Below are 19,947 nucleotides of genomic sequence, written 5' to 3'. Positions count from 1 at the left end.
TATAAATAAGATAGAAAAGGATGACCGTAAAACATCTCTTGTGAAGTATAAGTGGTTCAAGCGTGATATTTATGGTTAAGCTTTATCAGACACAGGGAATTTAGTGAATTTTGGAAAATGATTGGTGGAAAAATGTTGGAAAAGAGCAATGTGAGTATAGCAGGATATTATTGTGGTTTTATTCCCTGGCACATGGCTTGGACCAACTGGATGAACTCTATGAAGAAAGCAGAAAAATTAGAGTGGTCTGATGATTTGGAATGGGATTTTAAGGAATTGAAAGTAGAGTTCTTCACTAAAAAAATTCAAGAAGGATGGTTATGTGATAAGACCAATATTATCTTCACTAAACCAGATGGACGAGAGATTTAAGACAAGAGCATAAAAACAGAGTTATGGTGCATTAAGGGGATCGCCAGTCCTAGTCTGCACCACTCCCCCCCCCCCTACATTTATAACTAGTACAATAATTCCCTCTATATCTTTGCATCCTGTATATATGTATATCGTTTTATTTTTACCTGTACCATTAGACCTAAATATAGTTAGTTGGATATAGACTCTGATTATGGATGGTTGGATTTACAATTGATCGGTATAGAGAAGATATATATTCAGAGAGGTTTTAGTGTTAATATTATAATTACTTAGAAAGACTTTTTTGAGTGAGGCATTTGTTACATGTGGATTAGAAAATTAGAAAATTAGAACTTTTTGCGAAATTTAGTAAGGAATTTTAGATATGAGGTTTTAAAAATTTAAATGGTATTCTGAAGGGAGATGGAAGGTGTTTGATCCGTGAGGGAGAGGGAGGGGCGTGTGAAAGAGATAGGGAAATTATTGTTCAAAATATATTGTTTTCTTCCCAACTGTAACGCTAAACTACGTATTAAACTTAAAATTTGTCAATTTCTCAATTCATCAAGTTATAATATCAGGGACATCATCCGTTGGATTCTTGATATATATTTTGGATTCCTGGATTCGAATCCACTTTTTAACAGCATCAAATGAAAAGAACATATATTTAATATCATCGTCCTATTTCACAATTTTACGGGCCCTACAGTATCAACGTTAAATGGGGCTGAAAAGCATGCTAAGATTTCTTTTCAACTGTTTACTGTCACATGTTTCTTGACTTGATATTTGTCCTTTAAGGAATTTTTAAAATTCTTTTAAGAACGGCGTGCGCGCCCCTAGTACCACGGGAATATAAAGGTCCTGGTATAAATGTAGCTGTATGATTCTTCATATTTTCTGTTTCATACTTTTTTGTCAAAAATATTCCAATACAGACATGAGCTGAAAACTTAAGAACTGTGGATATCGAGTTTAAAGCTGGGTCTCCTTATTATTTTTCTTAAAGGAAGTGTTTGCGAAAAATTAAAGGGGGTATAGGCGAAAAATAATCGCTTTTAATCGCTACTTATCTTGCTTCTATCTGTGGCGTCTATATGGAGAAAATTGTTAAAAATGACTTATACTGAAGAACGTAGCGACCATACAAAGTCGGAAAGTTGCAATTACGACTCTGATTGTAAAAAAAAACACATTTAATTTAAAAAATCACTCAGATATCATGAGAACCTATAGACTTCAATTATTTTTGAATACATTCGTATATAGTTAATACTTATATTTTATTTGTTTTGTATTTGATGCTTCACTTAAACGCCGAAAAAGTTGGCCGGCCACCAGATATCCCTGCTCTCGATGCTTAGAATAATTACGCGTAGCAGGGACACCTAGCGGAAAAAAGTCGTTTTTAGTGCATTGTATTTAAAACAAATAACAAATATTACGAAATATTGACTATATATATATATATGAATGCGTTGAAAAATAATCAATGACTTAAGATTGTTATCTGAATGACTTTTTTGAAATTAAATTGATTATTTTATGAAGCAAGTCGTAAATATTGCATTTTTCTGAATTTGAATGGACTCTACGTTTATCAGTAGAAGTTGTTTTTAACAATTTTCTCCTTATAGACGCAACAGATGGAAGTAAGATTAGTAGCGATCAAAAGTGTTTTTGTTCGCTTTAAGCCCATATCCCCTTTCATTTTACGCGAACACTCCCTTTAAGATTGTCGTGATACACAGACACTCATGAAGCAGCTTGAAGTGGACATCCAAGTTGACACCGGAAGACATGAATCTTTTACCTATTAATTATGTTGAATTATTATACTTGAAATTCATTTATATATTCTGTTTTCAGTCAATATTCACGCAACCATAAAGTTTTCATTTACATCAGATAAAAATAGTCTTATTTGACGCATATTTATATATATATATATGTATATCTAAAACATTTCGTCAAAACTTTTTACATTAAGGTATCTAGGGTACCTTAGTATATCAGTCAATGGCATCTTGGCACCGAGAGTCACTACAAATTACGCTTGCAGACCCTTTCAAATTCCAGAAACCTGTGTTTTGTTGATAATAAATTTAAAAAAAGAAGATTAACAATCGTAAAAATATAAATTCCTGTCATTATCCCACTGTGCAGGGGAACTGTAATTATACGCTGTATTCACTAATTACTAATTACATCGTGGTTACCACAAACACTAATTATTAAATTGGAAAATTGGAAAAATATAAAATTTGTTCTTTTCCAGAATATTTTCTTCTTTTTGACATTTCTCAAAATTAAATCCGCCATTATTTCACCGTCTTCCAATTAAAAAATAATCTCGGTATTTTCCTTTAAAATTTACAGATTTTCAAAAATCAGAAAAATGTTGCCCGTCCATAAACCCTCCCGGGTTGAAATAAAAAAATACGGGTCCATTGGATCTGCCGTTTTGACGTATTTGATAAACAACCACAATAATGAAAAAGATTTAAAAACAAAGAAAAAATAAGAATTTCCCTTAGCATTCATATTTTCAGTCTATTAGTGGTAGCCCAAAGTGTATTTTTGAAGTAAATAACGGTAAATAACAAAATGACAAAAAATCTTTTATTTTGGAGCGAATAGCACTTTTTACAATACTAGCTTGGGAACCCAGCTTTGCCTTGAAACAAATTTTTCTTTACAAGAGTCAATCTAGTCAAATTAGACATGTTAACCAACGCTAATGATATTCCAGTGGTTCTACAGAGTTTCTAAGTCAAAATTTGAGGCAAATCGGTTAAGGGGTTGGTTCCTGAGTAATGACCAGACATATAAACAAACAGAGATTTCCCCTTTATATATATAGATTCTCAACTTTGTGTTTATGTGGGTGTTGGTAAATGCTAATGTATGTAAACCATGTAGCGTGCATCATGAGAGCAGCGCAGCAAACATAAATTTTTGATTTTGTAAGATAATCTGGAGAGAAATAATCTCAAAATAGAAAGCCATTTAGCCATGGATATTTAATATGTTTAGGCGGTAAGTTGAAATTTAAGAAATTCCATTCTCCAAACCATCGAAATGCTCAAACTAAAACATTACATATTTCTTACAAGTTTGACTTTCAGATTTGTTTGGGATTCTGAAGGAAAAATCTAAATTTGAAACGAAATTTTCTCATTATTATAAATATCTTGTCAAAATAATTTGGCTCCTTTTCCTTCCCCTCTTCACAACTTTGTTCTCTAGACCGTTTCCACGCATCATTGACTTTTTTTCAAACCTTTTCTCCGCTTCATTGAATACAAATTCAATATTTCTCAGGGAAAAAAGGTTCCATTTAAACAATTAAACTTATAATAGATTTATAAACATTACCAGGCTTTCAGGGTGCTTCCATAAACCTCCTCTGGGATCATGTGAGGTTCCACACAAAATTTGGACCCGATCGGTTCATTCAGCCGTTTTGACGTTTATTTGACACAAACAGACAGACAAGTCAAGTATATACAGAGCGTCCCATATCATATTAGATTATCAATAATCTCTTACGCCAAAATACGCACATAATACTCGAAAAATCTAGCATTTTCTGCCAACAAAATTTTCTATTAGCCTTATTAATTTTTTTTAATGATTCATTCTTCCTAAATTTTCTGATTTGTCCCCCACCCTGTATAAAGATGTGCAGTACAACTATAATACTGTTGGCCGGGGGATGATTCATATGGTGTACCGTCCCGTTATCCAGCCTATATGCTAGTATTACTGTTCAGAACTTGCTCTAGTCGCCTAAAATCGGTACTTCAAATGAGCGGGACTCTTTATGTGGTGCTTTAAGCAATACAATAAAAAGACGGCCAAACCACGAACTTGATTCGGCTTTTCTATTTAAAAAAAGAGTAAACTGACATTTTAATTTAAAAAGACTATTAGTTTTCATTGTGACAAATCCAACTGCAAAGCATTTTAAAGTTGGCTGCCTAAAATTGTCATGTTTTGTGGGATGCACTGCACATGCTTTTATTACGAGTTGACCATTACTTCTTTTTCCTCCTTTTTTCATCTTAAAATCTCTTGTACTTTCCTCTTTTATGTTATAATCCCTTTTCCTTCACTCTTTTATATTATTCTCCAATACCTATTTCTTTTTGTTATCTCCTTTCTTTAAGAGAACAAAGATATTTAGAATATTGGACTCCCCCCTCCAAATTTTTAAAAAGAGCTCAATCTTACTTTCACGGATTTTGCACTCCTGAACTCCTGCAATTTTTCAACTTTTTGCACAACCCCCCGGTAACATGAGATTGATGAAAACATCAATCTACAAAAATTTAACCATGCATGAAAGTGCAAAAATAAAAATAAACATGGCAGATTTAGACATTAGAGAAAAACTATTTTTGTTTTGTTTTCTGTTATGTTTTTAGATATATGAGTGCTAGTTGAGTGGACACAGATATGTATAGGGTATAATCAAGGGAAAAGATCTATCCCCTTATTATCATGCTTCACTGATAAATAATTCACTATTTTTACACTTAATCATTCAAATCAGACACGCGCAGGAGGTGTTTTGTGCGCGTATTTACGTGCACAACATGTCGGTCTTATGATACATTGTTATTTCTTTGAAACATGACTGTTTACAGTTTACACTTCTTAAAGTATCAAATCAAATCATTTATTGGGCCACAAATTTACTACATTCATATTAATAAAAATGACTCGACAATTATATATTTTGTGGCCGGGGAGCTACAAGATAGCTCAGGCTGTAGTAGGAGATACCATCGATTGGACAGGAGACACAAATTTTGAATTTGTAAGTTTTTTTTCTTGTTATAGATGTATGATCTACAGTACATGTATCATCTACTGTACATGTATCCTCTACAGTACATGTATCCTCTACAGTACATGTATCCTCTACAGTACATGTANTTGTCACAAGGATATATCACTCCTTCATGTTTGCTGTCGATATGTATTTTAAGATTACTCGCTGTAGTAGCAGTGTACTCACATTTATCACATGGATATCTCACTCCTTCATGTGTGCTCTGTATATGCGTTTTAAGATATGTTGGTGAAGTAGCAGTGTACTCACATTTGTCACATGGATATCTCACTCCTTCATGCTTATTCAAAATATATTTTCTAAGATGACTGCGTTGTGTAGCAGAATACTCACATTTATCACAAGGACATCTCACTCGTTCATGTTTATTCTTGATATGTACTCTGAGATGTCTTCGGCTGAATGCAGAAAATTCACATTTATCACATGGATATCTCACTCCTTCATGCTTATTCTTTACATGTTCTCTTAGAGTATCTGTTCTAGTTGCAGTGTACTCACATTTATCACAAGGATATCTCACTAGATCATGTTTATTCTTGATTTGTTCTCTGAGATAACTTCGGCTGGATGAAGAAAATTCATAATTATCACATGGATATCTCACTCCTTCTAGTTTTCTCTCCTTTGTTAAATTTGATCCAACCAGCAGAGGATCCTCTTCATTAAGAACTATTTCACCTGAATCATACATTTTTTTAGATATTTAGTTTTACGTTTCAGAGGTAAGATCTAACATTTATTAGCTGTATATTTGCACGTAATAAACTACTATGCAGGAGGATATATTGATCAGATGCAGGTTGTAGAACTTCTAGATTTCTCTAGGAGAAATTCTTTTTTATCATTTCAAGGATTCCTAGTTTGGATTTAAGGAGAAATTAATTCCTCTACAATGTAGTATCTAAAAATATTTTTAAAAATAATTATTGAATTATTACCTTGATTTCCAGCATTTTCCATCTTGACACCTCCCTGTACATATACAGAACATGTATCCTGTACATATACAGAACATGTATCCTCTACATATACAGTACATGTATCCTGTACATATACAGTACATGTATCCTCTACAGTAGAACCCATCTCCTCGTTCACCTCACATTCTTCATTCTTTATTTCCTCTCTCTGTGTATAAACTGAACACGTGTACTCTACAATGGATGAGGGAAGAATTTCTTCTTTGAAAACTGTCTCTTCTTTCATCTCAAACTCCTCAAGGTTGATTCCTTCTATAATTGTCTCTGCCATTCTATCTGGAATAGTAATTTATAAAACGAGAACATGATCAAAATATCAGTTAAGATTATTAATCGAATTCAGCAGAAGAAAACAAATTACAGGTTAGAAAAGTTTACTGTGCTAATGCAAATATTTATTCCTTAACAATGTTTAAAAATCTTATCTACACCAGGTTATGTTAGTGTGGGACCTGTATGGCCCGTTAGGGAAATTGTGAGTAAAATATGTCCGTTAATCTTCCCTTTTCATGATTCCCGCCATTTTCTCAGAAACAATTTATTACTGAAACGACATTAAATGTTTAAAACTTTCCCGTTTTTTACTATTATTCAATATTTACAATTCAACAGTAGAGGAGGGAAGAATCTCTTCTTTAGTCTAAAACGACCAAGCTAATTTAACGCTTGATTCACTTCTTAAAGAGAAATGTCTGAATAATGTATGAATAAAGTGAATGAATAAAGATTTTGGAGACAGCGGACTAGGAGATGTGGATAACCGGTGGATAACCAGTGCTGGAAATTACACAGACTTGTATCGGAGTTTGTGTTCCACAATAGGATAAGGATGTACCAGAAATATTAGTTTTCTTTCTAAAACTTTTTTTAAGAAAATCCGACTTACTTCCCTTCATTTAAAGCTCCCTAGGTACATCCTTTAAGTCCAGAGAACGAGTAATTAAAAACAAAATATCTATCCATAGTACTAGCCCTGCTTTATTCCCGGATAAAGTAGCGGCAAAGACTTTTTACTAAGTCTTTTAATTGTTTCATATAAGGGAATTAGCTTAAACTTATCTACGGATACTTGTAAGCTGATTCCAAATGAAGTGACCTAAAAGAAAAAGAAAAGAAAAAAAAGGAAAAAAAAGAAGAAAATAAACACAATAAAATAAAGTTTTAGAAAGCACAAAAATAAAAAAACAAAAAAAGAAAAAAAAGAAAGAGAAAAAAATAGTACAAAAAAAACAATAGTACAAAAAAAAACAATAGTACAAAAAACAAAAGTACAAAAAAAAGAGTACAAAAGAAAAGAGAAAAAAAAAATAATAAAAAAAGTGCAAAACTAGTAATTTAATCTGTATTTATGTATTTAACTGTCAGTCTTGAAAGGGAGTTTTCAGTGAAAGTCAGCAGATAAAATCTGCAACGAGAGTAGCGGAAATTCAATAAATTCTTACGCTGAGAATTTATTTTTGCCCTGACTGTGCTTCTTTTAACTCAAAATGCCACCTAAAGGAGCTAAAAAAACTACTTATCCATGCTTAGTTTGTGAATCTAATGTCACTAAAAAAACTGGTGGAGTTTGGTGTGAGTTTTGTGAGAGATGGGGGCATGCAAAATGCTGCAATATCTCTGCAGGTCATCTAAAATGTTTAGAAGAGATGGAAAATGCATCCTGGAAGTGCAACCCATGTATGGGAGTCTCAAAGAAGATCAAACAAGAGATAAACCACATTCAACTGAAACAGGCTGAGATGAAAGCCAGCATTGACGCTAACGCAGGAAATATTCTAAACCATGATAGAAGAATCGAGATTATGGAGAATAAAATTGATAAAGTGAATAAGGAGGATATTGTTCAAAGCAGTAAAGAAGCTGTAATGGAGGAGTTACGAGAGCAAAGAGCTAGGAGGAATAACCTAGTAATCCATCAGATACCAGAGCCCCCCTCTAACCTTGCAAGTGGATGGCAATGTAAAGAATACGACATCAACTATGTCATAGACCTCTTTAAATTTCTAGGAGCTCCAATCAACAAGGACGGGTTCAAGATTATTTACAGACCAGGAGAAAAACAAACCTCAGGAAGGCCGAGACCAGTAATTTTTTGCCTCACTGACCCTAATCTGAGAACATATATCTTGGAGTACACAAGAAAGCTTGCCAACTCAACCTACAGCTCCATAAGCATCATCCCGGACCTTACACAGGAACAGAGGAAGGAGGAGGATAAACTGAGAAAATGTGCAGAACAGAGAAACCGAGAAATGGATACAACGGAAGCAACAAACTGGGAGTGGGTGCTCATCGGGATGAGGGGAGACAGGAGGATGATAAAACGTCGAGTTTTTCAAGGAGAGAGCCAGGATCCAAGGAAAGGAGGTCAAAGAGGTCCTATCAGGAACCACAGAGGCCAGAATCCACTAACTGGAGCAAATTCTGCTCCAATTCTACGACCTACAGTTTCTCAGCCTATGAGAGAGGCTCAGGGGAGCTCTCAGGAGCGTCAAATCTCAACAACACAGTTGAGGAGCAGAAACAGGGAACTAGATCTTACAATTCAACAGCAACAGCAACAACAACAACGGATGGAGGTACCATCAACATTGATTGTTCCACCAGAACCAACTACTCCATCATTTATGATCCCATTGGAGGAGGGGGGAGNGAGGATATAATAGAGGTTGTCAAGACTCCAGGTATGGCCATGAGTCTGGCAGACCTCCCAACGGACGAGGAGGAGGAGGAGGAAGAAGTACAGGAGGAATCAATGGAGGGAAGGGACTCGGAAGTCAGGGGGGAACCTCAGCCAAGGAGGCCAAGAAGAGAGCCCGACAAGATTCCAAGAGTCTCCAAACCAAAGCCAAACAAAGAAGAAACCAGCGAAGTTTTAAAGATTATATACCTGAATGCAAGAAGCATTTTTAATAAAATGAATGACTTAGAAATCTTATTATTAGAACATTGTCCAGATATTGTATTAATAACAGAAACATGGTGTAATAAAGAAACTAATATGGCGGTTTTGAACATTAATGGGTATAACATAGACCCGGAGCTGAGACAAGATCGTGAAGATACTCTGAATGGTATTGGAGGGGGCCTACTGGTTTATTTCAAAGATGGACTTTTAATTAATCCCAGAAATGTCGCCAATAATTTTAATCAATTTCTTCAATTTGAAGTGACAAGTGAAGACAATGTAAATCTTAATATAACACTAGTTTATAGACCCCCAAGCTCTAACGATGAAAACACTGAAGAACTATGTAAATTACTAGAATCCACAGATACAAATTCTATAATTATTGGGGATTTTAATTTCCCAAACATTGATTGGAAATTTCAAACATCTGAACAAAAAAGTGGTAATTTCCTCCAGCGAACTATAGAATGTGAATACAACCAGATGGTTGAATTTAAAACTCATATACGAGGCAATTTATTAGATCTTGTGCTCACTAAAAATCCAGAAAATATTGTCAACATTGAACAACTTGGTAATTTAGGAAACAGCGACCATTCCATTATTTTAACTGAGGTGCTTTTTAAATCTAAATTCTGTAAAACAAATGAACTCGTCTGTGACTGGAAAAATGGAGATTTAGAGGCGCTGTCAGAGCATCTTGAAAATGTAAAATGGAGCGAGGATTTAAGCCAGAAATCAACTGAAGAGTCGTGGAACTATATGAAGGGTAAAATACATGCAGGTATGGACCTTTTCATTCCTAAAATCCAAAGACGTCAAGCTAACAAACCAAAATGGATGACCAAAAAAGTTATGAGATTAATCAGGACCAAACAAAGACAATACAATTTGTATATGCAGACCAGAACACCGGAGATTGAAAATAATTTTATTAAAGCTTAAAAGGAATGTAAAAAAGCAGTACGAGGGGCCAAAAGAAGATTTGAACAGCTGATTGCAACGAATGGAAATAAAAGGCCTTTTAACTCTTATATTACCAGTAGAACTAACTCTTATATTACCAGTAGAACAAAAAACCGAACTGGAGTTGGACCTCTTAAAGTTGACAACAAAATTATAAGTGACTACAAACAGATGGCTACAGTTTTAAACAAATCTTTTTGTAGTGTTTTTACTAAAGAGGACACCAACAATATCCCAAATTGCCCCCCACTTTCTAACAGCTTCATCAGGGATATATTTTTTGAACAAATCGAAGTTAAAGAGAAAATATTAAAACTTAAACCAGGTACAGCCCAGGGACCTGACAATATTCCAGCTAGAATACTAAAGGACAATGTTGATCACTTGTCACTACCCCTGTCCATCATTTTCAATAAATCTATGAGTACGAGAGAGGTTCCAGGAGACTGGAAATTAGCCAATGTTACTCCAATTTACAAAAAAGGCTCTAAAAATAAACCAGAAAACTACAGACCAATTTCTCTTACTTCCATCTCTTGTAAATTAATGGAGTCCATTATTCGAGACCGAGTTAACTCTCACTTGACCAGGAATCTTCATATAAACTCCTCTCAGCATGGCTTCATGAAAAGCAAGTCCTGTACCACTAACTTGCTGGAATTCCTTGAAAAAATAACTACCATACTTGATGAAGGAGATCCTGCAGAGGAACTTGGTATCCAGTCACTGGAACAAAGGAGAGTTAGATTTGATCTTATTCAGACATTTAAAATACTCAGAGGTTATGATAAAGTAGAGAAGGGGACTTGGTTTACCTTGGTCGGCTCAGATGTTGCAAGACAGAGAAGAATGACATCTTACAAGGATAACTTGGTACCAAAGCATTCTAGGACAGATCTTCCACACAACTTCTACTCAAACCGGGTGGTAAACCTTTGGAACAATTTACCTACTGAAATCAAGGATGCAAAATCTCTAAATATCTTTAAATCTCTACTCGACGCCCATCTTTAACACCTTGAATTACTATGCCAGGATTAGTGTGGAAGAGGTTACAAAAGGAGGACGTAAATCTAGAGGACTTGATCACTTCTCCGAGAGGACCTAACTGAAATTCCCGTTATGCTCCTACCTGGAGTCCTGGGGATAACACATCAAGTATTCCAAGTAAGTAATCTCAATATTCTTTACTTTCATTACTTCCTTTGTCATATTTCCGGCCATTCTTTCTGAAAATAATCCTTAAAAAGTTTTTGGGTCGATTGAATGAAATTAAACCAATTAATACTTTCATGATTTGTTACCTTATGGAATAATTACATTACATATTCAAAAATTGTATTTCTATTGAGAATTCTTAAGTAAAAAGAATTGATAGTTTCGGATCTAAAAGATGCACAGACCAATGAGTTGTTACTATAGAAAATATACATAAATGAATTGATTTGCATATCTTTACTTAGTTTTTATTTGTTTTTTGACAAAATATATGTTTTTTTTGGTTTTAAACGATTATAAATCTTTAAATAAGAAAGATAACATGTGGAAACTGAGAAATTAAAAGTTATTAAAAACTGTCCTTAAACATGAAGAAACGGGTCAAAAAAGGAAACGATCAACAAACTGAGAATTTACAACTTTTCTGAAAACCGGAAAAGGACCCAAAAATGATGAAACGTATCGAAAAAAAGGGCAAGATCAACAAAAAAGAGAATTAAAAACTTTTATTGAAAACCGGAAACGGATCTAAAAAAAAGAGGAAACGGACCCAAAAAAAAGAGGAAACCGATCAACAAACAGAAAATTTAAAAGCTTTTTTTAAACCCAGAAACGGACCTGAAAAAAGAGAAAACAGACCCAAAAAATGAGGAAACGGATCGAAAATATTGGGAAATCCCTCAAAAATATAAGACCAGAATCCGACCTTAAAAACCGGGGAAACGGAGCAAAGAAAACGGGAAATTCCTCTAAAACTTAGATTTTTGGGATTTCCGATAATTTAAAAAAACGGAAACCCCTCAAAAAAAATCCTTTTGGGGAGGTTTCCGTTTTTTAGGTCCGATTCCGTGTTGAGGCGTTTCCATAGCACCGTAGTTTATGATAACCAGCTTTAGAAGTTGTGTACTAACATTTGTCACAGAGATATCTCTGTCCTTCATGTTTAGTTGTAATAAGCTTATGTAGATCACCTACTCTAGTTGCAGCACGTTCTCATTCACCACAAGGTTTTCTCAATGCTTGATTTATGTTTTATCTTAATATGTCTCTTTAAACTCTTTTTTGCTGCTGCAGCGAACTCACAAACATCACAGGGATATTTCACTCCTTCGTGTTTGCTCTCCTTATGAGCTTTTAGAAATTGTGCTGTAGTACCAGCGTACTCACATCTATCACAAGGGTATCTCACTCCTTCGTGTTTATTCTCAATATGTGTTTTTAGAATGTTTGCAGTAGTTCCAGCGAACTCACATTTATCACATGGATATCTCACTCCTTCATGTTTACTCTTAATATGAATTCTGAGATTAGTTGCTCTAGTAGCAGCGTACTCACATTTATCACAGGGATATCTCACTCCATCATGTTTATTTTTAATATGTTCTGTGAGATGATTTCGTTTAGTTGCAGAATATTCACATTTATTACAAGGATATCTCACTCCCTCTAGTTTCCTCTTCTTGTTAATCTTTGATCCAAAAAGCGGAGATTTCTCTTCATCGAGAACTGGAATATACATTTTATTTACATTGCATTATTCATTATTGAAAATATAAGAAAATAGAAGAATTTAAGTTTCAGCATTTCCTTTAATTCCAGTATTAATTAATGTTTCCCTTGAAATAATATCTTTCCCTCCGTTCAACTTACATTGAAGAAAGCAATAAAAAGATATTCTTGTTAATTTTACCTTGCGTTTCAGTTATTTCAACTTTAACATCTTCTTCCTTTATATAAACGCTACATGTATTTTCTACAGTAGAGGATGGAAGGATTTCTTCCACAATCTCTTCTTTAATCTCAGTATTCTCCATCTTTATTCCTTCTATCAGGCCATTCTCTTTGAAATAAAATAATTACAAAAATTCAGAAGTAAATGGGATCATATTCAATAATTAATCTTCAAATCCTCAAAGATGTGTTTGATACAGTGATGATGTTTTCACTTGATCAATGGGCTATAAAAGTAGAAGCCCATAAAATAACAGAGGGATGCCATCAAGAGCAACTTACAGGATGTGGCTGTGACCAAAGTTCTCACCTTAAAGAGAGACTTACATCACATGCATGCCTGAGCCTAAACCAAGAAAGTGGTTTAAATTATAGGATCATGAATATGATAGTCCGGAAATCTTGATACTGGAATGTTGAATCCTTAGATAATGAGCGCAGTCCAGAGCAGTATTCCAGATCTTAAAAAAAATCCCCAAAGCGAAAATTGTACTGGAAAGGTACTTAAGAGGATGTAATGCTGGAGTGAAGGAGTTAAGAAGGTGGACAGTAATAGCAGCGATCTAACATCCACATAGCTACTGCTTAACACCTCCTTTGATTGGAGGGTTCACAATCGCCACCAGGTTGAGTGACTTGCCAGCATCCGGCAGAATTGTACTATGATTGAATTTCCCCGGTATTGGGGGGAAGGACATTAGGGTGCTGGAATGAACGGGGGTTGGGCACTGGACCTTAAAGTTCGATGGCGGTCTGGGAATTCCACATTGAGGGTCTAACACAATCTTATCTTAAATCAAATTAAATATGAGGATTGGTATGAGGTAGGGGGGGGCTTTAAATGTTTATTATAAATTAATTCAACCAAGTTTACCATTTTTTCTTTACCTTCTCTGCTTCCAACGAGTTTAGAATTTCAAACATTAAAAACCATTTGACTTATTTGTGTATGTTTCTATTTATTTCTTGATGGTGGTTTAATACCGTGAAGAAGACGACAACGAGGGATGTACAGTACTGCTGACTTTTGCCGAAACACTTTCCTACTTCACTTCTCACATGTATGACACCTTTCTGGCTCTATATCACTATCCTTCTTGTAACCAGCTAGACAACTAATCCCTTGCTCCTTCCTTTTTACTTTTTAACCCTCCTACCCTCTCTTCCATGGCTTCCTTTGGTTTAGGTTAGGTTTCCCCCCAGGGGTTTTTACTCTAGACTATTTCTCTACCCTTTTAACCTCTAACTCTTTACTTCCTGGTCAACCTACCTATTATCTACTTATACTTTCTAAAACCTATAGCTCTACTGTCCAACTCTGTACCAAAAATTCACTAGTCAAACAACCTATGGCGCTGCTAGACCTACTGACCAGCTTCTTTGCACCCTATAGCTCTCTCTAGCCTACTTCATTCTACCCTATTTCCTACAACTTCCTCCTTCTTCTTTTCTGCACACATCTGTACTTCCCAGGTAGAGTCTGTTTATTTGGGAGAGGAAAAATGCAAATAATGCCGTTATTTGTACTTTTTACATTCAAGTTTTGTTTAAATTGTGTTAAATAAACATAAAAGAAAATCAGTTTCCTTTGTTAAAAAGATGATGTGGTTCATCATCTTCTTATTAAAAAAAAATGTTATCATCATAAAATTAAAATGAAACCTTCTGAATAAACATTATAGTATATCTTGATTATTATTCTAGATTTTCATTTTAAATGAATTAAAGTCTCGAGAGATGGTTCTTAAAACCAGTTTTCTCTGAATGTGAAGATTAATTTGTTTTTGGTCTTTAAAATAATTATAAGGAATGTAATTCATTATCTAATTATTTAAAACAGAGAATCTTTTTATATAAAAATATGAAACATTATTAAATATTACCTTAAATCTCAGTATTTTCAGTTTTGACTTATTCCTTTATATAAACAGTACATGTATCCTCTACAGTAGAAGGGAAGGGTACTTCCTCCTTGACAGAAACATTTTCCTCTTTTAGTTTAAACTCTTCCTCCAATATGTTTTCCTTCATATTTCCTGCCATCCTCTCTGAAATTATATCAGGAATCAATAGTTTAACAGATTATGATGTATCATGTAAAGTCCATCATGCATCATGTTGAATCAGGAGTTCCACAAGAAACTATCCTAAGACCTATAAATTTTACTAAATTCAAATGAAAAATTATGTGTGAAACNTTTATGTTTGCTGTCGATATGTTTTTTAAGATTACCAGGAGTAGAAGCAGTGTGCTCACATTTATCACATGGATATCTTACTCCTTCATGTATACTCTGTATATGCGTTTTAAGATATCTTGGTGAAGTAGCAGTGTGCTCACATTTGTCACAAGGATATCTCACTCCTTCATGCTTATTCTTTAAATGTTCTCTGAGATGACCTCGGCTGGATGCAGAAAACTCACATTTATCACATGGATATCTTATTCCTTCATGTTTTCTCTTAATATGTGCTATGAGATTAGATGCTCTAGTAGCACTGTACTTACATTTATCACAAGGATATCTTACTCCTTCATGTGTGCTCTTTATATGCATTTTAAGATTACCAGCAGTAGTAGCAGTGTGCTCACATTTGTCACAAGGATATCTTACTCCTTCATGCTTATTCTTAACATGTTCTCTGAGATGATCTCGGCTGGATGCAGAAAACTCACATTTATTACATGGATATCTTATTCCTTCATGTTTTCTCCTAATATGTGCTCTGAGATTACTTGCTATAAATGCAGCGTACTCACATTTGTCACAAGGATATATCACTCCTTCATGTTTTCTCTCGATATGTTTTTTAAGATTACTCGCTGTAGTAGCAGTGTACTCACATTTATCACATGGATATCTCACTCCTTCATGTGTGCTCTGTATATGCGTTTTAAGATATGTTGGTGAAGTAGCAGTGTACTCACATTTGTCACAAGAATATCTCACTCCTTCATGCTTATTCAAAATATGTTTTCTGATATGACTGCGTTGTGTAGCAGAATACTCACATTTATCACAAGGATATCTCACTAGTTCATGTTTATTCTTGATATGTTCTCTGAGATAACTTCGGCTGGATGAAGAAAATTCACATTTATCACATGGATATCTCACTCCTTCTAGTTTTCTCTCCTTTGTTAAATTTGATCCAACCAGCAGAGGATCCACTTCATTGAGAACTATTTCACCTGAATCATATATTTTAGATATTTAGTTTTACGTTTCAGAGGAAAGATCTAACATTTATTAGCTGTATATTTGCACGTAATAAACTACTATGCAGGAGGATTTGTTGATCCGATACAGGTTGTAGAACTTCTAGATTTCTCTAGGAGAAATTCTTTTTTATCATTTCAAGAATTCCTAGTTTGGATTTAAGGAGAAATTAATTCCTCTACAATGTAGTATCTAAAAATATTAAAAAAAATAAATATTGAATTATTACCTTGATTTCCAGCATTTTCCATCTTGACACCTCCCTGTACATATACAGAACATGTATCCTGTACATATACAGAACATGTATCCTCTACATATACAGTACATGTATCCTGTACATATAAAGTACATGTATCCTCTACAGTAGAACCCATCTCCTCGACCACCTCACATTCTTCATTCTTTATTTCCTCTCTCTGTGTATAAACCGAACACGTGTCCTCTACAATGGAGGAGGGAAGAATTTCTTCTTTGAAAACTGTCTCTTCTTTCATCTCAAACTCCTCAAGGTTGATTCCTTCTATAATTGTCTCTGCCATTTTATCTGGAATAGTAATTTATAAAACGAGAACATGATCAAAATATCAGTTAAGATTATTAATCGAATTCAGCAGAAGAAAACAAATTACAGGTTAGAAAAGTTTACTGCGCTAATGCAAATATTTATTCCTAAACAATGTTTAAAAATCTTATCTACACCAGGTTATGTTAGTGTGGGACCTGTATGGCCCGATAGGGAAATTGTGAGTAAAATATGTCCGTTAATCTTCCCTTTTCATGATTCCCGCCATTTTCTCAGAAACAATTTATTACTGAAACGACATTAAATTTTTTAAAACTTTCCTGTTTTTTACTATTATTCAATATTTACAATTCAACAGTAGAGGAGGGAAGAATCTCTTCTTTAATCTCAATATTCTTTACTTTCATTTCTTCCTTTGTCATACATATTTCCGGCCATTCTTTCTGAAAAAAATCCTTAAAAAGTTTTTGGGTCGATTGAATGAAATTAAACCAATTAATACTTTCATGATTTGTTACCTTATGGAATAATTACATTACATATTCAAAAATTGTATTTCTTTTGAGAATTCTTAAGTAAAAAGAACTGATAGTTTCGGATCTAAAAGATACACAGACCAATGAGTTGTTACTATAGAAAATATACATAAATGAATTGATTTGCATATCTTTACTTAGTTTTTATTTGTTTTTTGACAAAATATATGTGTTTTTTTGGTTTTAAACTATTGTAAATCTTTAAATAAGAAAGATAACATGTGGAAACTGAGAAATTAAAAGTTATTAAAAAACTGACCTTAAACATGAAGAAACGATCAACAAACGGAGAATTTACAACTTTTCTGAAAACCGGAAAAGGACCCAAAAATGATGAAACGTATCGAAAAAAAGGGCAAGATCAACAAAAAAGAGAATTAAAAACTTTTTACTGGACCTTAAAGTTCGATGGCGGTCTGGGAATTCCACATTGAGGGTCTAACACAATCTTATCTTAAATCAAATTAAATATGAGGATTGGTATGAGGTAGGGGGGGGCTTTAAATGTTTATTATAAATTAAATCAACCAAGTTTACCATTTTTTCTTTACCTTCTCTGCTTCCAACGAGTTTAGAATTTCAAACATTAAAAACCATTTGACTTATTTGTGTATGTTTCTATTTATTTCTTGATGGTGGTTTAATACCGTGAAGAAGACGACAACGAGGGATGTACAGTACTGCTGACTTTTGCCGAAACACTTTCCTACTTTACTTCTCACTTGTATGACACCTTTCTGGCTCTATATCACTATCCTTCTTGTAACCAGCTAGACAACTAATCCCTGGCTCCTTCCTTTTTACTTTTTAACCCTCCTACCCTCTCTTCCATGGCTTCCTTTGGTTTAGGTTAGGTTTCCCCCCCAGGGGTTTTTACTCTAGACTATTTCTCTACCCTTTTAACCTCTAACTCTTTACTTCCTGGTCAACCTACCTATTATTTACTTATACTCTCTAAAACCTATAGCTCTACTAATCTAATCCAATCTAATAATTTATTTTTCCGTTGAAAAAGACAGATTGAGCAATAAAACTAAACATATGATTTTTATTGATTCTCAACGGAAGGAGAGCAGCCATAGCAGGGCTGGTTTCAGGTTGGTCTCCTGTCCAACTCTGTACCAAAAATTCACTAGTCAAACAACCAATGGCACTGCTAGACTTACTGACCAGCTGCTCTGAACCCTTTAGCTCTCTCTAGCCTACTTCCTTCTACCCGATTTCCTACAACTTACTTCTTCTTCTTTTCTGCAGACATCTGTACTTCCCAGGTAGAGTCTGTTTATTTGGGAGAGGAAAAATGCAAATAATGCCGTTATCTGTACTTTTTACAATTCAAGTTTTGTTTAAATTGTGTTAAATAAACATAAAAGAAAATCAGTTTCCTTTGTTAAAAAGATGATGTGGTTCATCTTCTTCTAGAATTTTTAAAAAGATGTTACCATCATAAAATTAAAATGAAACCTTCTGAACTAAACATCATAGTATATCTTGATTATAATTCTAGATTTTCATTTTAAATGAATTAAAGTCTCGAGAGATGGTTCTTAAAACCAGTTTTCTCTGAATGTGAAGATCCATTTGCTTTTGGTCTTTTAAAAATAATTATAAGGAATGTAATTAATTATCTAATTATTTAAAACAGAGAATCTTTTTATATAAAAATATGAAACATTATTAAATATTACCTTAAATCTCAGTATTTTCAGTTTTGACTTATTCCTTTATATATACAGTACATGTATCCTCTACAGTAGAAGGGAAGGGTACTTCCTCCTTGACAGACACATTTTCCTCTTTTAGTTTAAACTCTTCCTCCAATATGTTTTCCTAAATATTTCCTGCCATCCTCTCTGAAATTATATCAGGAATCAATAGTTTAACAGATTATGATGTATCATGTCATGCATCATGTTGAATCAGGAGTTCCACAAGAAACTATCCTAAGACCTATAAATTTTACTAAATTCAAATGAAAAATTATGTGTGAAACCTAAAACAAGCAAATCTAGGAAATTAAAGGATGTCCAAACAAAATTCTATTAACTGATAATATTGATTACAGAGACATCCTACAAAACTTTTCTTTCAAAATTTAACCAAGAACATGATGGAAGTTGCATCACAAGGAAGAAAATTGGAGAACAAGAAGTGAAATGGAGAAAATGATGTAAACAAGAACTGTGACAGGGTGGTGCAGACGTGTAAGCACTCTGTTTAATTGCTTCGACCATCATCTATTTTATTCTATACATATTGTTAAAAATTAAATCTTTAAAAAAAATAAAAAGTTAAAAACATATAAAGAGTAAGCTTAACCAATTCAGAAACATAAGATATCCTAGGGGGGAGGGGTAGGGTAGAAAGCCTTTTCTTTTATTTCATTTTTACTTCTCATCTAATTTTTTAGATTAAAACTGTGAAATCATGAATCATACATTTTAGTTATAAAATATTTTTCAATTCTAGAAATAAGAAATCAAATTTTAATTTTACCTTTAACTTCAGTATTTTACATCTTGAATTCTTCTCCTTGTACGTATACACTATACATACATGTGTTCTCTACAGTCTTCCATCTATATTTCTTCTCCTGGTACATATACACTATACAGTACATGTGCTCAATTTTAG

The 19,947-nt window shown here is 33.9% G+C and overlaps 2 protein-coding genes across 2 annotated transcripts; both read right to left on the bottom strand.

The window, feature by feature from the left end:
- Positions 1-4,836: 4,836 nt before the first annotated feature.
- On the bottom strand, positions 4,837-17,682 carry LOC111697447 (zinc finger Y-chromosomal protein). Its single transcript, XM_023467472.1, has 5 exons — positions 17,573-17,682; positions 16,481-17,220; positions 15,228-16,223; positions 5,276-5,326; positions 4,837-4,874 (listed from the first exon to the last, which is right to left on the bottom strand). Exons 2-5 carry the CDS (start codon positions 16,791-16,793, stop codon positions 4,837-4,839), a joined length of 1,398 nt encoding a protein of 465 aa, XP_023323240.1. The 5' UTR covers positions 16,794-17,220; positions 17,573-17,682.
- Positions 11,916-19,801, bottom strand: LOC111697439 (RE1-silencing transcription factor). The gene is made up of 3 exons (XM_023467462.1): positions 19,002-19,801; positions 12,990-13,139; positions 11,916-12,805 (listed from the first exon to the last, which is right to left on the bottom strand). The coding sequence occupies exons 2-3, from the start codon at positions 13,111-13,113 to the stop codon at positions 12,297-12,299; spliced, it is 633 nt and encodes a 210-aa protein (XP_023323230.1). The 5' UTR covers positions 13,114-13,139; positions 19,002-19,801; the 3' UTR covers positions 11,916-12,296.
- Between the last annotated feature and the right edge of the window lie 146 nt (positions 19,802-19,947).

The sequence above is a fragment of the Eurytemora carolleeae genome, unplaced genomic scaffold (assembly GCF_000591075.1).
Source record: "Eurytemora carolleeae unplaced genomic scaffold, Eaff_2.0 scaffold45, whole genome shotgun sequence".
Lineage (NCBI taxonomy): Eukaryota > Metazoa > Arthropoda > Copepoda > Calanoida > Temoridae > Eurytemora > Eurytemora carolleeae.
Note: the sequence above shows the minus strand (reverse complement) of the source record. Positions and strands in the feature narration are given on the sequence as shown.